This window comes from Aethina tumida, chromosome 2 (genome assembly GCF_024364675.1).
Source record: "Aethina tumida isolate Nest 87 chromosome 2, icAetTumi1.1, whole genome shotgun sequence".
In the NCBI taxonomy this organism is placed as follows: domain Eukaryota; kingdom Metazoa; phylum Arthropoda; class Insecta; order Coleoptera; family Nitidulidae; genus Aethina; species Aethina tumida.
In genome coordinates, this window is record NC_065436.1 from 8,546,439 (window position 1) to 8,568,852 (window position 22,414).

The window sequence follows — 22,414 nt, forward strand, 5'->3', positions numbered from 1 at the left end:
AAATATGATTACAATTTAGTTTGAAGTACAGTTTATAGAATGAATGCTAATAGAATGAATACAATTAATAGAATGCTTATTATAAAGCAAGCGACTCCTATATATAAACTATCTTAACAAAGAAAAATATATTTTACAGACTAAGATGTTCTAATTCTAGAGTATGACCTTGTAATAATCATCTAAATTGCAACTAAGAAATATTTAACAATATACAAAGGAATTAACAATGTACAAAGGAGTATAGTATATTCTACTGCATAAATAAACAATATAACTACTTAGGTATCTGATATAACATATTTTGAACAAATATGGATATTATGATACCAAAGATGTAAATAAATCACACTTGTTAATATTATTTGTGTTTGTTATTTATGATCTTCCTTTATTATTCAGTTCTGCGCATTCAGAGTTGACTACTACAATTTAATAATTATTTTGATGTCACACACAACGAGGGATCCTGATTGTTCTAGTTATCCCGGTTGGTGCCATTACAGACTCATTACGACGTATCAAAGAGATCAATAATGTATTTATGACTACCTAATATTAATTTCAATATCTCTAACCTTTATTTCCGTTGATTTATTGGAGGGTGATAAAATCAGCCATCATCAAAACACAAAAGCGTTTACTCACTTTTTTTAATATATAACACATTAATAATTAAATCCAGAATAGCTTAACTATATTTGCAATAAATAATAGAAAAACAATTAAAAGAGTAACAGATTGAATCGAAAATTGGATTTGGCAAAAAGGTTGCACTTGAATACGAAGTATGCTTTAATCATTAAATAGCAAATAGTTTTGCAAAAAAGCATACTAACAGAACTTTGGAAACTAATTGAACAATTGCACCTTTTCTACCCTTAACAACACCGTTATCAAACTTATTTATTAATTTTCTTCATTAGGAAAATAACGTTTGTACTTACAAACATAATTACTCCAAATTATGTTTAGATGGTTAAAGTTATATAAAATATTTATTAAAAGTCAGAAAGTAGTCAGGAATGCCTGGAAGAAATAAATGCAATAACAGTTTAAGTCGAAACCCAAAAAATGTGTTAAATGTCTTTGAATTTTTCCAAATTAATTTTTTTATTTCTTATTGTGTCGTGAGTGATAAGGAATTAATGTTTTATATACAGACCTGCTCTTCTAATGTACCTCCGTACATAAATTTCAGTAATTTTTCTTTCGTCAAGACTTCAGGACTTCAGGATTCAAAATTAGTCTAAGACTATGAATTAATAATGTTTTGAAATCATTTTAAATGTCTTAAAAATGTTGCATTCTGTCACCCTGTGTATAATGTCTATTTAATTATTTTTTATGATGAAATACTATTGATTGATATTCTATTATATGTTTTAAAGCATGAATATCACACATCTCTTCTGTCTGATCTTTGACACGCTTGGTACAATATTTACTGTACTTTTTAAATAGCAGTCCTTACTGACTCGCCAACAATTATCAGGTCCACCACGATTTTTTACTTTTTTCGATTTTTCTTTGTTTTACTAAAAGTAATCTTAGATAGGATAACATACAATAATTATAAACATTCCAAAGCTTATTTTTACCCGGTTTCTCACAGTCTATATACAGTACAAAAAGGGTTTGATCCATCTGAATCCTGAAAGAAACATCATGTGCAATAGAGAGAAGAAGTCTCCCACCATGGGATAGACTTCTACTGTCTCTGTCATGCATGATGTCTCTCTCTAAATTCAGACGGGTCAAACACTTTTCCTTCTGTATACTGTCAGATTTTGTTCCTTGCCGAGATCTCATAGTTTATCTTGTAGGGGGACTGATATTTAACTTGATTGATTTTGTATGTTATTTATGTGTGTTTATTAATATAAATTTAGAGTAGAGTTTCATAATTAGGAAAATCATTAAATTAGACACTAGATTAAATAATGTTATTAAGGGTAAAAATGGAATATTTGTATAGTTTATTTCAATGGTTGAAAGAGGAGTATAGTTGAAGACGTTACATACCAAGGACTAAAAATTGAGTTAAAAACTCTAATTTTCATGTAAATGTAATATAATTTGCATTTTTTGTTTTTATATAATAACCGATTAATCCTTATAAATATAACCAGTACATTGCCTGAGAGATACACGGACCCACAGGTATTAGTAAGTCAACTTAACTTTTACTTAAACACAAACTTTAACAATTATAAGTTTTTATCTTAGTATTCTGAACAAAAGATAAAAAAAATTCAGACATAGACAATGATCACAAATAGCAAAATATTTCAAGTGTGGATATATATGCCAGATAAACAACGGCATTTATAATTTTCCAAAACTATCAGAAAAAAACAAAAACTAGACGGGAAATCGTGAATCATTTCCTTGAATATACAATGCCAAAATCTGTATGAAAACAATTAAACAAAATATAAACTTGATTGATGATTTTTTCCACTATTACATAATACTACCAAATTCTGCTGATGAAATCTTCTTTTATTGCTGCCAATTTTTATTCTGATAAGCGCATCCACCACATTTTAAAGCATAAAGCATTTGTAATCTCCAAAAATAATACTAAAAAGAAATTGAATTGAAATTTTGGAACAATTGTGAAGCAATCAATTCCTAAATTTTAAGTGAATTATGCTCAAAATTTCAATTTTTTTGTACTAATGTTTTTAGATAACATATTGAAATATATGCTATTTAAGCTATTGAAGATATTCACATTTTTTAGTTTATACAGCTTTTCTACTACCTTTTAGCTAGAGGTTTGCTTGTTTGTAATATGTAATTGAAGGATCTGTCGATTGAACATCGTAAAAAATATAATATATATGTATGATATTTGCTGTAATATGAATTTTTCATCTGATTAAAATTAATTTTATACCGTGTTGTAACGTGTTGATTAATTAGCTTTCTAGTTAAATATAATTTAATTAGATTGGGCTTAGCATTTACTGTCATAAATCGAAAAATAAGTGTTTCCCTTCATTCCAAAGACCTGCAGTTTTAACAAGTATACCTATGTTACCAATGTTTTTGGTAACAATTTTTAAAACAGTCTAAAACCAGCTTAATCCTTCGCACCTTTTGGTCATTGACGACACATGTCTTCACACACTTCTTCACGCAAGAATGTCGCTCTCCTTCGCTTCATTGGTATAGTCCAACATTTCATAATATTAGTTTAGTTTCTCAATAGTCCAACATTTCATAATATTAATCAATAATAGTGGTTCAAATGAGAAAGAAATGAACATATTTTTCGTTTTTAGTGGACATAAATTACATTAAAAAATGTAAGAGATGAATTCTTCATCATTAGAACCTACCTAATTAAACTGAATGGTATTTTCCCAACTCACTTCAATACTTACAGCATTAACAATTATGTCTATATTACCAATGTTTTTGGTTTGTTTAGGCTATATAAAACCAATGTCCATGTCATAATCATGAATTGCTTTAATTTCTTCTAATACTATCATAACTTTATTTTATTTTTTTATCTTCTGTTCATCTGATTAAAATAAATTTGAAATCATCGGATGTATTGATTAATTAATTACGTTTCTAGATCAATATAATTTATTTAGATTGGGCTTGGCGTTCTCTGTCATAAATCAAAATATAGGTACGGTTATGCATTATTGATCAATAATGCTTAAAATAATTAAAAATATAGATGAATAATTATTTATTTTAACCTTGAGTTCATACATTTTATATAAAAGTGAAAGTAACATTATCTTAATAATTTATTAATAGTTCACAGGTATAATCAATTAAAGGAATACATATAAGTATTATATAGCCTCGTGCTTCAGCTTTGGACTAAAATTTATAAAAATACATTTCCATCATTATAGAGTAATAACTCTGATACACAAAACTTACATGCTTACGAATACTATTGTATAATTAAATATAAAAGTCTACTAAACAAATCTTGCTTCCATATTGGCAAAACACTTCCAGTTCGGTAAATCCAACGAGTACAACTTGGCATCCTCACAAACCCAAACAGAACCAGTTTCTGCATATTTTATCATTCGCAAAGCTGCAACCTTTAGGACGTCAGTGGTTTGCATCGGAGCAGATTTTAAGTAATGTTGAAGTTCTTGACCCATTCCGGGGGTGAGTTGCTTTTGTTCGGCTTCGATTAAAAATTTTGTTTTCGTTATTCCTAAACAGAGGCATAAAAATCGAATTTTAAATTTTGTAAAGTTGTTCTTGTGACCGAAACATCTTGATGCTGAAATCACTCCTGAAGAGCTGGCAGATAGTATTGGAGAATGCGAGAACGGTTGTAAGCCTTTTAGCCCAGCAATGTTAAGTATTACTCCATTTCGGTTCATGTAGTTTGTGGAAAAAATTCCCGTGGAAATAACACCACACTAAAAAAAATTATTATTTAGTTTTTCACTCATTTAAATCTCTAATGTAAACTGATAATTTGTGTGTTCTAACTCTAAAGACAGTAATATTTTCTCATTTGAAGCGTTCTAAAATGGAATTTTTGTTTTTCAACTTATAATATACATTAAACTGTTTCAAAAAAATCGACAATTTTTTTTTTCGTATTTATATCGAAAATATTGTTGGAAATGGTAAGAAAAATACTGTGAAAGTTACAGCTCTTAAAATTAATATTAAGAAATGCCGTATCGTAAATTTTAATTTCCCGTTTAAATAACACGGGAACGGTTTTCTCTTGGATTTTGAAATTTTTTAACTCTCGTTAGAGATAATATTTCAAAATGATCAAAACAGATTTTTTTGGAAAATTTAACGCTCTACAAAAAATGTCTCTTACAGTTTTTTGATATATTCATTCTTTCAAAAGTTATTTAACATTAAAGTTGGATTGATTTAAAATTTTGACATTTTTCTCATTTTCTGAAAACTAAAAATTTGGCTAAATAAATGTTATTTTACTGCTTAAAATTAAGCATTTTATTTAAATAAATAGATTTTTACTAAAAAATAGATTGTTTATTATAATCAAAGTAGTATATATCGTTAAACTAACAGACTTTTACCACAATTTGGTAATTTTTTTTCTCTATTCACTTATAACTAGCAATAAGCAATTACAATAATTTTCAGGAGGTAAATTACGATCTGTAAAAAATATCAAAAACTTTTTTAGAGATAAATTATAGGAAATTGAATTCTCTACAAAAAATGTCATATAAAATTTTCCCATAAAGTTGATGGTTGCGTCAGAAAATGAGAAAAATGTCAAAATTTTAAATCAATCCAACTTTAATGTTAAATAATTTTTGAAAAAATGAATATATCAAAAAAACCGTAAGAGACATTTTTTATAGAGTGTTAAATTTTCTATAAAAATCTGTTTTGATCATTTTGAAATATTATCTCTAACGAGAATTAAAAAATTTCAAAATCCAAGAGAAAACCGTTCCCGTGTTATTTAAACGGGAAATTAAAATTTACCTCTTAATATTAATATTAAGAGCTGTAACTTTCACTACTGTGAACCATTTCCAACAAGATTTTCGAATATAAATAAGAAAAAAAAATTGTCGATTTTTTTGAAACAGTCTAATATACATAAACCAACACATACAGTGACAAATCAGTACACTCAAATTACTCTAAATTGTAAGAAATGAACTAATATCATCATTAAAACCTACCAAATTAGACTGAATGGCATTTTCCCAATCCAATTCATTCCAAATACCTGCAGCATTAACAATTATATCTATGTTACCAATGTTTTTGGATACAATTTTTAGACAGTCTAAAACAATTTAATTGAATTAAGTGAAATAATTAATACTTATATATCTTAATTAAATTACCTTTTAAATTTTGGTTTGAACTTATATCACAATGTGAAAATATGACCCTGTCATACCCGTGGGTTGCCCGAATTTCATCTAATACTTTCATGCCTTCATTTTTATTTAGATCAAGTAAAGCCACGGTTTTCACATCGTGTTTCAATAATTCATTTGCAATGGCAACTCCAATATCTCCTGCCCCACCAGTTACCACAGCAACTTTCTCTTTAATATTCCATATTTTATTTTTGTCACTAAAATATTAATAAGAACATGATACACAATAAGATAATAATTAGTAATACTTTGAGAGATTTATATAATACATACATACCTATTTAAAGGATGTGCATCTGTATTTATCTTCAGTTTGGGCATCAATTGCATCATGCATCTAGAACTAATGTTGAAACGTTTGATGTTGACTATTTTCAATAAATAATAAATCATACCCATATTTTAGAATTATTTGTTTTTGTACTAAATTCATAATCGTTTCAAAAAGTCTTCATAAAATTATAAATGTCATTATGACATAGACAGTTGTATGTGTTCAAAAATTATTTTCTTTTTCAATAATCAAATAGATAATTATTGTGTTAGTGTTAATTAGTAGATATGTATTTTATGCATAAAATTTTTTTACCACATAAATAATTGAATTTACAAGCTCTAAAGATATTTTGTAACTTTGGACCAGTGCATCCAAATTTTGGTAAGGTATAGAAATTTACATTGTAATTTATGTCAACATGTTTAATTTATATGCTTATCGGTGACTAAATATTTCAGATATGCGTTTCCCTTTAACATATACATATAAGGCACTGATTTATTTTTAGTCCATTTCGTGCCTCTACATTTGCAATACAAAGGTAAGAAAATATAATTATAATTATGGTCTTACAAAAATAAATTAAACACATGGAGTGTTAAAAAAAGTAAAATATATAGAGGGAATGAATTTTTTATTGGGAACGATTCCTCATTAAAAATGCTTTTAATTCTCTTTATACTGCTGCTCACTTTTTAAATATTGATTGAAAATTAGATACTAATAAAATGTTTGATGAAAAATTCAAAAATAATTTAATTTTATTTAACATACAGAAATCGTCAAGTAAATGTTTTCGACCAACTTACATAATCCAGTTGCCATACATTCTGGAGAAGTTGCAGTGTTAGTTCGTCTTCGCAAATCTTCCAACGTGTCAGATGGAGTTCTGTTAACTTTTCTTCTTATATAGCACTACAAACAAATAGTCCCGGAAATCTGTATTTTAAATAATTTCACATTTTATTAGTGAGTGAAGGAGATCCATCTTGTTGGAAGATTAGTTCTTGTTCATTAATAATACATTATTGCGAGAAATTAACTCACCAATTCTACAATTTCGTAAATATTTTTTTTATTTAATAGTACATTGTTTGTATTAACTTTGAAACACCCTCGTCACATTTTGGACATTCTAAAAGAACATGTCATGCATATGCCCATATTATGGGCAAGAGCATTTTGAAGTGAATCCAAGTACACATCGCCTGTTAAATTTCCTTGAAGGAAATCCATTGTAGCGGGTATTATTAAAATTTAATGTATTTATCCATTCAAAAACAGAATAATTAAAAGGTAAGAGTCCTAATACTTTAGGTGGCAAATAAACATCCTTATCATTTCGCGACACAGAATAATTACTAAAATTAAGCTGTCTGGAGGTCACATAACATGACCAGTTAGCAAATTATTAGCTTATCATAGAAAGCACTGCTAGTCCAAAATAAGCCCGTGAGATTACATATATCAGATGTGTAAGTGCATCATGTTTATGTCAATAAGCCGCACTTATGTTAAAACCTTAAGTACGTCACTCATTCGCTCAGTTTCCAATCGATTGAAAGTAATGGGAAATATTTAAATAGTTAGAAAATGGATTCCAAAGCAACTAAAGGGATGACAGATGGAAAAATAAAAAAAAAAACAGTGTGCGAATGATACTTTTATGACAAAAACAAAGGATTTCTTATATCGGGTGTAACTAGAATCATCAACATGGTGTGCGAGACCGAATCGGTTTTAGGAAGAAGAACATACATGTGTGGTAGGATCATGAAAGTTACAAGCACTATATTATTCATTTAAATTTTTAATTTTTATTAACCAACAATTTTTCGATTTATGACAGAGAACGAGAAGCCCAATCTAGATAAATTATATTTAGCTTGAAAGTTAATTAATTAATCAATAGATTCCACTGTTTCAAATTCATTTTAATTACATGGACAAAAGAAGTAAAATATAGAATTTAAAAAAAAAGTTTCTGTAGAAACTGGCGAAACAGGAGATATTGGAGTTGCCATCGCAAATGATTTACTTGATCCAATTAAAAATGAACTTTTGATAGTTTTAGAAATTAGAGCAATTCAGGAGTATGACATTAACTTTGTGATAAGTTCAAACCAAACGTTAGAATATAATTTAATATGTTAGTGATTGTGTGAATATGGTTTATTATGTTATATAAAGATTAGTTATTTAAATTTATTTGATGAATTTGATCACAATAGTTTTAGCCTAAAAATAGTACTAAAAACATTGGTAACATAAACATAATTGTTAATGCTGTAGGTATTGAAGTGAGTTGGGAAAATGCCATTCAGTTTAATTTGGTTTGTTCTAATGATGAAGAGTTCATCTCTTACATTTTTTAATGTAATTTATGTCTGCTAAAAACGAAAACTGTGCTCATTTCTTTCTCATTTGAACCATTCACTATTATTGATTAATATTATGAAATATTGGAAATTTTAATTATCGGTATTAGAAAATCAAAATTATTCAAATAACGAAAGTTACAAATAGTCATCGAACATTGCTTTCTCTAGTTGAAACTCAGCTACTTGCCATTTCAATAAATACGAATTAAGGTCCCTTGAATGTAGATTGACTTTGTCACTGTACATGTTGCTTAAGTACAATCACAAATTGAAAAACAAAAGTACCATTAGTAGTAGAGCTAAAGTGGTTTTGTGACAGTGGATGGTCGCTTCCATCCAAAATGACCAATGAAAGGAAAGGTAGCGACATACTTGTGCATAGAGGTGTGTGTAGACAATGACCAAAAGGTGCGATGGATTTAATTGGTTTTAGATTGTTTTAAAAATTGTCACCAAAAACATTGGTAACATAGATATAATTATTAATTCTGCAGGTATTTGGAATGAAGTGAACTGAATTTCAATAAATATGAAATGATTAATAAAAAAATGTGCATCGCATAAGTACAATCATAATACTAATATATTATTAAGTTTTTATTTTATTAAGACTTTTTATTTTTACATAAAATGTAAGAACTTAACGTTAAAATAAATTAATATTATTAATCATTTAAATACTTAATTATTTTAAGTTTTATTGATTGACAATGAATAACCGTACCTATTTTTCGATTTATAACAGGGAACGCCAAGCCCAATCTAATTAATTTATATTTAGCTAGAAAGATAATTAATTAACACGTCCGACAGTTAAAAATTAATTTTAATTAAATGAAAAATTGATATTACAGCAAATAAAAATTTATTATATGTTTTATGCTGTTTATCTGACAGATCTTTCAATTATATATTGCAAGCAAGCACACCTCTGGCTGAAAAGTGTAGAAAAGCTGTATAAACTAAAAAATATGTATATCTTCAATAGCTTAGGTAGCATATATTTCAATAGTATGTTTTATCTAAAAACTTTATTATAAAAAATTTGAAATTTTGAGCGTAGTTCTCTTAAATCATTCCAAGAGAATTGATCCCTTCACAATTGTGACAAGATTTCAAAGTAATGGTGTAATTTCAGTTTTAGTATTATTTTTAGAGATTACAAATGCTTTGTGCACGAAAATATGGCAGATCGCTTATAAGAATAAAAATTGACAACAATAAAAGAAGATTTCATCAGCAGAATTTGGTCGTGCTGTGTAATAGATGTAAAAATCATCAATCAATTTTACATTTTCTTTAATTATCTTCATACAACTTTCACTTCTTCAAGGAAACGATTTACGATTTCCTGCCTAAATTTTGTTTTTTTTTTTCTGATAGTTTCGGAAAGTAATATTATTTATTTGGCGTAGAGATTTGTCTCTGCCTATGTCTCAAGGGCTTTTTATTTTTTGTTCAGAATACGTAAGTATATACGAAGGTAAAAAGTTATAACTGTTAAGGTTTGTATTTAACTTGAGTTAATAATATATTAATTGTATTTATTAATATATAAAGATAAAAAATGCAAATTAAATTATATTTACATGAAAACTAGAGTTTTTAACTCAATCCTTCGTATAGAACGTCTTCAACAATACTACTCTTTCAATCATTGAAATATTGCTTTCTTACCCTTAAGTGTCTAATTTAACGATTTTCCTAATTATGTAACTCATAACGGCCTAAATAATCTTAATGCAATCAACCACACAATGAATCAAACATGATTCAAATATAAACAAAACTACGTTAAATATATCTAAAATAGTGCAATAAATCTATTCAGTAAATTATATTAAATTTATCCTAATAAACACACATATATATGACATATAAAAATCAGTCCCACTACACGATAAACTCTGAGGTCTCAGCAAAGTACAAAATCTAACAGTATACACATATGAACATATATAGAGTGTGAGAAACCAGGTTACCTTATCTAAAATTAATTTTACAAAAACAAAATAAAATCGAAAGTTTCACAGGCAGTAATATTCATTCTAGGTCCATTAGCACATCATATTCCTGTTTACTGAATACATAATCTAGATTTGCACCCAACCCTAAATCAACCAGAGCTCTAGAAACGCACAATCTTATATTTTGAATATCATTATCATTTCGGACAGACTAGATCATCTTGTTTTACAACCCAGCAATAAAGTAATATTTTTTCCATGGCTTTTATCACAAAAACGGCCATTGGATTTGTATGAAGAAAGGTGTGAAGAAATGTGCTGCGGAATTGCATCGTATGCTTATCAGTGCTTATAGTGACCATGCTCTTTGTAAAAAACACAGTGTTTTGAGTGGTTCAAAAATATAAAATATCACAGACAATGAAATGCAAGTCTTATTGGGTGAAGATGATACTCAAACGCAACAAGAACTCCAAATCAATTGTATACGACACTGAAAGCCATCTCCATTCGTTTGAAAGCTATGGAAAAGATTCAGAAAGTAGGGAAATAGATTCCGCATAAACTGAATGACACGCAGCAAGAAAATCGAAAAACCACTTGTGAAATGCTGATCGATTGATACAAAAGAAGTCATTTCTCCATAGAATAGGGACAGGTGATGAAAAACCCTAAGTATCGTAAATCATGAGTGAATTCAGGCAAATCATCAACATCTACTGCAATACCAAATCGCTTTGTGTTTGGTGGTATTAGAAGAGTATAATCTATTATGAGCTACTGAAGCTTGGTGAAACTGTTAATACTTATCGGTACCAACAGGCAATGATCAATTTAAATAAAACATTACTTGAAAAATATATTGTAGTAAAAGACAACACAAAGTCATTTTTATCCATGACAATGCACACAACAAAACGGGTTAGGGAAATGATTGAAGCGTTCAGTTACGAAATAGTAAATTATGCGGCTTATTCCCTGGACTTGTCTCCGGCCGATAATCATCTTATACTATATTCGCATCAACACGCTCTCGCTGAGGAACGCTTCAGTTCCTATAAAAATGTACCAAAATGGATCCATAATTGATTCGATACAAAAGAAGGCGTAGTATTCACCAACTGTCGAAGAAGTGGGAAAAATTTATAAAGAGATTATTTTGAATAAAATCTGACGATGTGCAGAAAACTCTTTTGAGACCATCGATACGTGATATATTCTTTTCTGTGGTATTATTTTATCTTGGAAAGTGATTCACAAATCATCCAGACTTTTAGTTTGATATCAATTTTATGTTTTGATTTTAAATTCCCATGCAAACCTTTAACAGAACGTCCTGTCGTTTTGATAATTGATTTGCATTGCATTTTGAAAACAGTGAATCTTCCATCTTCAAAATGTACTTCCATAAAGCAACAGTACTATAAAATACACTTATTAAACACCAGAAACTCAAAACTGAAAATCGATGAACAATTCTTTGCGTTGCGTCTTAGTTACACGTTGCAACTGGCAAGCAAAACAATAGTACTTAAACAACGAGCGCATTGGAGTATATTATACTCTCTTTCGCCCACCCACGCTGTTGCCGCACACTGCAGTATCCATTCTTAGCATCAGTTCACAAATACCACACGCAAAGTCGGATTAGTTTCGCATATTGTATACCGGTATCTCAATATTACATTCCTTACTCGTGATTGATAAGGATTACTCATACGTTGCCCATTAAGACAGGATACATAAAATTATCTTTATAAATTCTGTTTTGTTGTACAATGTGAGGTCACGATTACATCCTACATTCACAACTGAGGCTGTTGAGTGTGTGTCTCGTATTCTTTAATATTTTATGTACAGACCTGCTCTTCTGATGTAAGTACCTCTGTACATAAATTGACATAAAAGTGATTGATGATTTTTACACTTATAACACAAATTTTGCTGATAAAATCTGTTATTGCTGCCAATTTTTATTCTGATAAGCGCATCCGCCATATTTTCATACACAAAGTATTTGTAATCTCCAAAAATAATACCAGAAAGAAGTTACTGATTGGGCTACATTAGTTACTTTGAAATTTTGTAACAATTGTAAAGTAATCAATTCCCCTTGATTGATTTAAGTGAACTACACTCAAAATTTCAATTTTTTTGTAATAAAGTTTTAAGATAAAACATACTATTGAAATATATGTTACCTTTACTTATTTTTTTAGTTTATACAACTTGTCTACTACTTTTTAGTCCGAGGTGTACTTGTTCGTAATATGTAATTGAAGAATTTTTATTTGCAGTAATATCAATATTTCATCTGATTTGAAGCTGTCAAAACGTGTTGACTAATTAGCTTTCTAGCTAAATATAATTTAATTAGTTTGTTCCCTGTCATAAATTGAAAAATAGGTACGGTTATTCATCGATCAATAAAGTTTAATATAATTAAATATTTAAATAAATAATAATAATTTGTTTTAACCTTGAGTTCTTACATTTTATATAAAACTGAAAACTAACATTACATATCTTAATAATTTATTTATATTATGAATGTACTTATACCAAGATTATCTACTGTGACAAATGCACGTTAAAAGTAACTCAATTCGTATTGATTGGAACGATAAGTAGTTGAGTTACAACTAGAGAAAGCAATGTTCTCTTTTCCAAAAGTTTATTTTTCCCAAAACAAATAATTCTAATATCCGATATTTCATAATTTTAATCGATAATATAGTTTTAATCGATAATAATTAATTACCAATGTTTTTGGTAACAATTTTTTAAACAGTCTAAAGTCAATATATTCCTTTGCACCTTTTGGTCATTGTCTACACATGTTTTCACACACTTCTTCACGCAAGAATGTCACTCTCCTTCACTTCATTGGTCACATTGGATGGAAGCGGTCATCCACCGTCACGGAACCACGTTAGTTCTACTACTAATTGCATTTTGTTTTTCAATTTATGATTGTACTTAACCAACATGGACAGTGACAAAGTTAATCTATATTCAAAGGATTTATTGAAATAGCAAGTAATTAAGTTTCAACCAGAGACAGAATGTTCGATGACTATCTGCAACTTTCGTTATTTGAGTAGTTTTTTATCTAAAAAAATAATTCAAATTTCTCATAATTTATAATATTAATCAACAATAGTGAATGGTTCAAATGAGACACATGAAACTTCTAAGGCTGTTGAATGTGTGTCTCATTAATAATTTTATATACGGACCTGCCTCTCTAGAACATCCTAAAATTCATTAATTTTTCCTTCCTCAGGACTTTCCGTTTCAAAATTAGACCCAGGCTGCATTTTGAAATCAATTTAATAGCATGTAGCATTCTGTCCACTTGTATACAACGCCTATTTAAATATATATATATATTTTTATGATATATAACTTGACAATAAAATAAGCGTACAGTTATTCTATTATGTTTTAAAGCATGACTATCACACATTTCTTCTGTCTGATCTTTGACCCGCCTCGTACAATATTTACTGTACTTTTTAAACAGTTATCAGGACCACCACGATAAGTATTTTATATTTTTTCGATTTCTCTTTGTTTTCTTAAAATTAATCTTAGATATTGTAACCATAAAATAACCGTAAATAGTCCAAAGGTTTACTTTTACCCGGATTATTACAGTCTATATATGTTATGTTCACATGTGTGTACTATTAAATATTGTCCCTTGCAGAGCCCTCACAGTTTATCGTGCAACTAGTTCGATTTATGTGTTTATATTATTATATGCCAATTTTAAGTTTCGCTAAAAAGGTTAGTTACACATTATCCTGTTTGTTTATGTATTTTATGTTATGATTTAGAGTAGAGTTTCATAATTAGGAAAATCCTTAAATTAGACACCAGATTAAACAAAGGGTAAAAAAGAAATATTGTATTGTTTAGTGTATTTCAATGGTTGAAAGAGTAACATTGTGGAAGACGTTCTATACCAAAGACTTCATAAAAACTGACTTTTCATGTATTTTGGAGGATATTACTGAATTTCTTCACAAACCAAAGTTTTGTTAGTTTTCTTACTTGCTGGTTTATTTTGTTTTTATTAAATAGTTTAAATATTGATAACAATTAATCTTTTTCCCTCTATTTATATTCATTTTATTATAGAAAAGAGATTAATATTTTCTTTTTTAATTGTTTTATAATCTTTATTTCTTTAGTTTTCTTATTATTCATTTGTTAATATAGATAGGTTATTGTTAACCTAAGTTTATGTTGAATTCTCAAGATCCAAATTAAGAACAATAAAACAGTAGATAAAGGTAACTGGTGTTCGGCTTACCATAAATATTGTGAGTAAAATGTGTGTAACTTTACTCTAATTGAAAATTGGATAACTTCTACCTCCAACTAAAAAAATTGATCATCAGTAAAAGTTTGTGATACTAAAAGTAGTATAAACTAGGAATGTATTTATTTTTTTACATCATTAAAATCTTGTAAATAAAATAGTTCCCTTTAGCTTGACGCGATGAGTCTTTCAAAAAGACTTCAGGTGCTTCTGGAATATCAACTTTGGTTGTTGGAGTTTTGTCAGTTGTTTATTTAAACTGCCTCTATAACAACGACACTCAACAACTAGTGTCGTCGTCCATTATCAGTTAATCTTGCTATTAAATTGTTATCCATTGTTCACACTAATTTACTTGGAAAGAAGAAAAACTCCTTATGGACTCAACTCTGCAGCTTCTGAAGTAAGGGTGAGACAGAGTCACCTGTTTATTATTCAAAAAATCCTAAACAAAAATATTACAGTTATTCATAATTTTAAAAGATTGTTAAAATGGATATCCTGGTAAAGATTCAATTTCAATTGATTTATAATATTTAATAGGTATATAGGTTAATACTTAAGTCACACTGAAGATTAAATATATACGTTTACAGGAAGAAAATATATAAATTAAATAAACAATTCAATTAATTTATTATGCAGATAATCAATATTCCGTCTAAAGACAGGTTAATATATTATTTGATTTAATTAAATTTAATGATTTTCTTGTTTTTTGATGTATTCGTTATAAAATATTTATATTTTTAGGGTAATAAGTTCACCTTTCTTATATTTTTATTACTACTTTTCTTGTTAAAATTTGTCCTTCATACCATGTACATTTATAGAAATACATTAATCTAAGGATCTCAAAGACTTTTGCCCGATTATTGTAAAGTAGGTCATTTTTGTTACTTAAAATATTATTTCATGAATTTCTATTCTTTCATTTTCTTTATATCGTTCCTATCCTTTACTTTTCTTAATGATGTTTCTAGTTTTCTTAATTTAGGGCCTTTTATTATTGTGTATTGTGAATATTATTTGAAATAAATAAAAACATCTTTTTTAGAACGTTACAAAATGACATTTGAAATAAGTGGAAAAGTAGCAATAATCACAGGTGCATCTGGAGGAATCGGAGCAGCTGTAACAAAACAACTGCTTAAAAATAATGTAAAGGCAAGTATTTTTAAATAATTATAATAACAACCTACTTTAACAATATGCTCTAATACTTAACTCTGATATATATTTCACCACATAACAATTCTTTATAAATATTATTTAATATTAAGTTTATCTTAATAATACCAAGACTGAGCTAGTTTGTATGTTATCGTTGTTAAGAGAGGGCACCTGCCTCTAAATTGTCCAAATGATATTGGTCTAACATTATTTGTTTAATGCATATTCAATTAAATTGTTAATGTAAGTTCCTGCACTCAGCATGTCATAGAGTGAACTGTTATCTCGGTGAATGAATCTTAGAACTGTTTTATTTGCCCAACAAACCTCCCAAATCGGGGAAAACTTAATACAGCAGTTAAGTAGAGCCATCGCATATAGTCAATCGACTGACTGTTTTTTATCATGATATTATGTGGTTAACAATAAGTCTGAATATTCTGAAGCCAGCAAAAGTGGAGAAAACAAATTCCTTCAAATGCCTGTTGTAAATGTATCTTTATTTATAAAAAATCGGGTCTATTTATCTATATCCTCAGCATTGAATAATATTTAGGCCCTTAAGGCTTTACCTAGGCACTTGTACTAGGTGTGCTCAGTCCTCCAATGTGAATGAATCTTGATGCTAGGTTTTTAAGAAAAAATGGAATTAGTATAGGGTAGGAAATTAAGATATAAAAATAATATTACATATTGTATTGTATTAATAATACATCTTGAGAAGTATTAAGAATTGGCACAGGTGCATTTTCAAAATTTGGAATGATGGAAGGCAAAAGGAACTCTAACTGTACCTAGATTAACAAATAACAAACACAAACGACGTTTTTTAACTTAGTGGCTTGTTTACCACATGAGAGGAATTGGTATAACAATACTTAGGATCTAAAAATAAAATTTATAACAATATATTATATAATCAATACCTTAATATAGGGTAACGGTGAAATAAATCCTGAAATTTCAATATTTTTGATATTTTAGGGTGTCACATTGATAGATGTAAATATCGAAAAAGGAAACGAATTAATTGAAGAAATCGAGAACGAATTTGGACCAAATAAAGCTATATTCATGAAAGTGGATGTTGCTGATTTACAGGAGTTTGAAAGTATTTACTATGATATTTGTCAATTTTAATAATTAACTCAGAATATTCTTTTAGGTGCTTTTAAAGCTACCCTTGATAAATTTGGAAATGTGGACATCTTATTTAATAATGCAGGTATCCTAAATGATAAGCAATGGCAGAAAATGGTTCCTGTGAATTTTGTAAGTAAAGTAAACTTGTTATAATTAGGGTACAAAAATTACAATAGTTAATTACAGAATGGTGTTGTTAATGGTATGCTTCTGGGACTCGATAACTACATTAAAAATCATAAAACTGGATCAGAAGGGGTTATTGTCAATACCTCTTCTATAGCAGGCGTGGGCTGTTTTGGGAACATTCCAATATACTCCGGCACCAAGTGGGCTGTCCATGGAATGACTAGAGCATGGGGAGTTCCATTTCATTATGAGAGAACCAAAGTCAAAGTATTCGCAATTTGTCCTGGAGCTACAGATACACCTTTAATGTATTCAATGAAAGATAATACATTAGGGGGTCCCTATCAAAAGTTAAATGAAATTAACAAAGATGCACATATTCAAAGGTATGAACTATTTAGCTAAATAGTTACATTGTATTATCTTGTTAAATTATGAAAATGGACCATATATCCTGTGGACAAATTTCATTAATATTTATTAACAGATAATAGAAGTAATAATCATTAAAAAGTCGGACAAAAATATTAAATATATTGGTTATTTTTTTAAAATTCTGCGATGATTTAGACATTCACTAACTCATCTTGGCATTACCATAATCTAATGAGATGAATTTCGTCCTGAGGTACCTTATCCCATGACAGCTCTACCTAACACTACAGTCTTCTATCAAGGATACCATGTTTAATCGGTAATATGACTGGTGACCCCACTGATCAATACATCAGATTTACATCAGATTATTGGAAACACTCCAAAGTAATTTTCACAGTACGAAATCGGGCATTATTCTTTTGGATAACTGGACATGACAGGTCCTAGGAAACAAATCAAATTACCTTTAATGACTACCATACGTGTCGTGTCATGAATTTATAGGATTTTTACAGAAGAATGTTAACAGGAACTGGAATATTAAAAAATATTGTAACAGTTTCTTCACAAATTAAAGGACTTTCTATATTTTTTAAATAAATATCTTATATGAGTTACACATTTTTAAAAAGTTAGACTAAAACCACATTTGATTTAATAATTTTAACTGATACCAATGATTTTTAATTCTTACAAGTGGTTAGATTAAAAGTTATTATTAAAATAATATAAAATATATTAAAAAAAAATATTGGAACAGTTTATTCACAAAATATTTATGGGACTTTCTATACTTTATAAATAAATCTTTTTATATGAGTTACACATTTTTAAAAAGTTAGGCTAAAACCATTTTTGATTTAATAATTTTAACTGTTACCAATGATTTTTAGTTCTTACAAGTGGTTAGACTAAAAGTTAGACTAAAACCATTTTTGATTTAATAATTTTAACTAATACCAATGATTTTTAATTCTTACAAGTGGTTAAACTAAAAGTTATTATTAAAATAATATAAAATATATTAAAAAAATATTGCAACAGGTTCTTCACAAAAGATTTATAGAACTTTCTATGCTTTTTAAATAAATCTTTTTATATGAGTTACACATTTTTAAAAAGTTAGACTAAAACCATTTTTGATTTAATAATTTTAACTAATACTAATGATTTTTAATTCTTACAAGTGGTTAGACTAAAAGTTATTATTAAAATAATATAAAATATATTAAAAAAATATTGCAACAGGTTCTTCACAAAAGATTTATAGGACTTTCTATATTTTTTAAATAAATCTTTTTATATGAGTTACACATTTTTAAAAAGTTAGACTAAAACCATTTTTGATTTAATAATTTTAACTAATACCAATGATTTTTAATTCTTACAAGTGGTTAGACTAAAAGTTATTATTAAAATAATATAAAATATATTAAAAAATATTGTAACAGTTTCTACACAAAAGATTTATAGGACTTTCTATACTTTTCAAATAAATTTTTTATATGAGTCACACATTTTTAAAAAGTTTAATTTTTGATTCAATAATTTTAAATGATACCAATGATTTTTAATTCTTATAAGTGGTTACACTAAAACTTAATTTTTAATAATTTAAACCACCTCGAATAGGGAGGAGTTTTTGAAATTTTATTGACTTTTATTATTGTAATATTAGTGCAAGTTAAATAAGAAGCCTTTTTTGATAATTTTAAAACTCGTTAAGGAAAATATTTCAACTTAAAAGTCATCAAATTTGAAAAATAAATATATGTTACACCTTAAATACACAAAAATCTAGTTGATTGTACACTTAAAATAATGATTAAATATTAAGAAATACTGAAGAAGTAAAGCACAATCTTTGGCTGGACGAACGAATACATTAATTGTTGATTTTAAAATACAATCAAACAAGTGATTCCCATTTAACTATAAATAACATAAAATAGTACAATTTAAAATTGAATTTAATGTTGACTAATTATTTAATTTGTTACAGTTCTGAGCAATGCGCTGAAGGGATAATGAAATTAATTCAAAAGGCAACTTCTGGATCTGTTTGGGTCATTAAAGATGGTAAAGATCCTTACGAATTTCTGGATCCTGAAATGATTAACCCACCATGTTAGTAGCTTAATTAGGCAATTGTAAACAATTTTAAATGTAGAAGGGATATAGTGGAATAGTGTTATTTCATATATAGTAATATAGTCAACGTAATTGGCCGAATATGTTATTTAGAAAAACAAACTAAATCCACATTAGTTTTATTCATTTAAATTTATAAAAGTATAATAAATATAACCTGTCGCCAAAATTAGTCAAACTGAAAATATTTTTTCCCAGCCTGAGTTTTCTCTGTTTTATTTGAATGGGGGAAAACGATTACAAAATTTACTAGATTCCAAATGATTTAGCTATATAGATGTATCAGTATTCCTTAAAGAAATAACTGTAGTAGCAATACAAATTAACATAGTCAAGAACAATTCCTGAACGATATCTTCTTGTATGAAATAATCTCCATTACTAAGGAAGATACCAATATCTTGACAACTATATCTTTAACAAGTAGACTTTCTCTGGTACCAACCACGGATCCACCTATAATCTAGTTACAATGAAATCAATATTTAATATGTAAACAGTTCGAGTAAACCGTCAGAGACTGACTCCTCTAGAAGATTGACATTTAGTTTAAATGTCATTTCAAGAAGGAGCTTAGGAAACCTTTACATTACACCCACAGGGACACATTTATCTTCTCAATACTACAGTACTCTCAATATACAGTACCTAATAGACTTAATGAAACCATTTTACATTTAAAACATGCTGCTAATGTTTCTGAATTAACTAGGACACATAGGAGAATAAGAAAAAATTTCACTAATGAACACATTAGCTGGAACCAATGGAGACAGATTCCCTTTACACTTGAATCCAAGTTATGTTTAAGATCAAATGATGCACGCCAAAGAGTCTATAGATGTTAGGGAGAACGAAATTTGAATACAACTGTGGCTGAAAGAAAAGTTTTTGGAGGAGGTGCTTCACGTCTTGGCGAACGGTTCCTTGACAGTCAGGCAATTATTTCCAACCTATCGTGTTACCTTTCATGAATTAGTATAGACCAAATTTCACTTTAAACAAGATAATGCAATACCACACATTGCTAAAGTTGTTCAAAATTTACACCAAACTTCGAAGAAGTAGAGGACATATGGTACTGTCTATTAAATATAAGGATATGCTTAATTTTTCAATATTTTATAATGTTACATTAATTTGGATATTAACGCATATTTCATTTCATTTTTGTTACACCTTTCTCCACTATGATTAAATTCTGTAAAATTTATGTGTCAGCTATAAATGATCAAAATTTCATTTCGAGATGTTTATTAAATAAAAAGTTACAATTACTTTTGAAGTGATACCTACTTCATAGTTCAATTGTGTCTAGTTTTGAGAAGGTTTGCTATAGAGTCTACTAAGCATCAAAAGTATCTCTTTCGGACCAGTTTTATTTTTTTGTCGACTTCGGAAGCTCCAATATCTTCAGTAGTATCTCCAATACATACAAAATTTTTACTTGAAACTCCGGATGTAGTGTGTAGAAAGTTTGAGTAACCTTTTAGTGATTCGAATACGTTGCCCGTCTTTTCGGTTGAATATCCGAGACGCGAGTCTGGATCAAGCTGCTATACTTTATATTCTGCAGAAAAACTGGACGACAGTCTATATTAATAAAAAAAATCCAAGAATTTATTGTTCACAGTTAAAGCTATGTGTAAAATCATTGATATTTGCCTTCTTCCAAAAGAGTTGGCAGTTGTCTGATCCATATGCTAGAAAGAATTCACAACAAGCTCCGATAACCCTCACCTATAACAATAAGAAACTATTCGTGTTTGGGGCATAAATACCATCACTATATCCTGACAACTAAATGTCGAAATGTTTTGAGCACTATAACAGTGGCTGTAACGACAGTAACTTTAATACTAGATCTTAGTATTCAGAATAATCTACATAAAATTTCTAGTTTCTGAAATGAAATGCATATGAATATCTACAATGTTGAAAACCTAAAACCCTCTTCTTTTATTTATGTTAGCCCTGCTCAAATTTTCTTGATTTGACCACATACTAAAACCTCACGTTCCCAGAAACTGCACTTCTAATGTTTTAACTATTCTATGATCCCACTATTTACATTTCTCACATATGTTTACTTCTCTTGCCCTAGTTAAATATATAAATTGAAACCTGACCTGCTTAATGTCCATTTAAGTAGTAAGAAGTTCTTACTAAGAACTCGCTTAGATTTTCTGCAGACATAAAGAGCTGTCCAAATATTTGGAAATATTAAAATATCTGTTGTATATTTCTGTATATTCTTCCTATTCTAACTATTACATAATAACATATGCAAATAGGATAGGATATTATTAAGAAACCATATTTTTATTAGATAACTTGATTGATATCACACTTTAATAATTTAAATATAATTCGTTTTCATAAAATTTGTATGAACTTTTGTATTTACTGATCAATTTTAGTTTGTCTTTAGTAGTTTAGAATACAGTGGTTAATTAGTATTAAGTAAAGTTAGGTAAAAATACTTGCTTGTCGAATGATCTTAAAAATCTTATTGTTTCCAAATACAAATCAGAACTGAAACAAATTTGCGTCGCAATTAAATTTAAATCGAACCATTAATTTAAAAACAATTCGAG

The 22,414-nt window shown here is 28.2% G+C and overlaps 2 protein-coding genes across 7 annotated transcripts; one reads left to right on the forward strand and one right to left on the reverse strand.

Moving 5' to 3' along the window:
- Positions 1–470: 470 nt before the first annotated feature.
- On the forward strand, positions 471–19,986 carry LOC109605929 (15-hydroxyprostaglandin dehydrogenase [NAD(+)]-like). Of its 4 annotated transcripts, none has more exons than XM_049963435.1 (6): positions 471–538; positions 15,901–16,010; positions 17,001–17,127; positions 17,182–17,288; positions 17,346–17,674; positions 19,669–19,986. In XM_049963435.1, the coding sequence occupies exons 2-6, from the start codon at positions 15,912–15,914 to the stop codon at positions 19,796–19,798; spliced, it is 792 nt and encodes a 263-aa protein (XP_049819392.1). In that variant the 5' UTR covers positions 471–538; positions 15,901–15,911; the 3' UTR covers positions 19,799–19,986. The 4 variants fall into 4 exon arrangements, with proteins under 4 accessions (XP_049819392.1, XP_049819391.1, XP_049819393.1 ...); XM_049963434.1 differs by lacking the exon at positions 471–538 and adding an exon at positions 6,625–6,706; XM_049963436.1 differs by lacking the exon at positions 471–538 and adding an exon at positions 14,281–14,305.
- Positions 3,764–7,319, reverse strand: LOC126264661 (15-hydroxyprostaglandin dehydrogenase [NAD(+)]-like). 3 transcript variants are annotated; one of them, XM_049963433.1, is made up of 6 exons: positions 7,213–7,319; positions 6,975–7,080; positions 6,166–6,231; positions 5,850–6,085; positions 5,682–5,788; positions 3,764–4,415 (listed from the first exon to the last, which is right to left on the reverse strand). In XM_049963433.1, exons 2-6 carry the CDS (start codon positions 6,992–6,994, stop codon positions 3,957–3,959), a joined length of 888 nt encoding a protein of 295 aa, XP_049819390.1. In that variant the 5' UTR covers positions 6,995–7,080; positions 7,213–7,319; the 3' UTR covers positions 3,764–3,956. The 3 variants fall into 3 exon arrangements, with proteins under 3 accessions (XP_049819390.1, XP_049819389.1, XP_049819388.1); XM_049963432.1 differs by lacking the exons at positions 6,975–7,080; positions 7,213–7,319 and adding an exon at positions 6,284–6,526 and having other exon boundaries at positions 3,764–3,852; positions 3,916–4,415; XM_049963431.1 differs by lacking the exons at positions 6,975–7,080; positions 7,213–7,319 and adding an exon at positions 6,284–6,525.
- Positions 19,987–22,414: the final 2,428 nt, after the last annotated feature.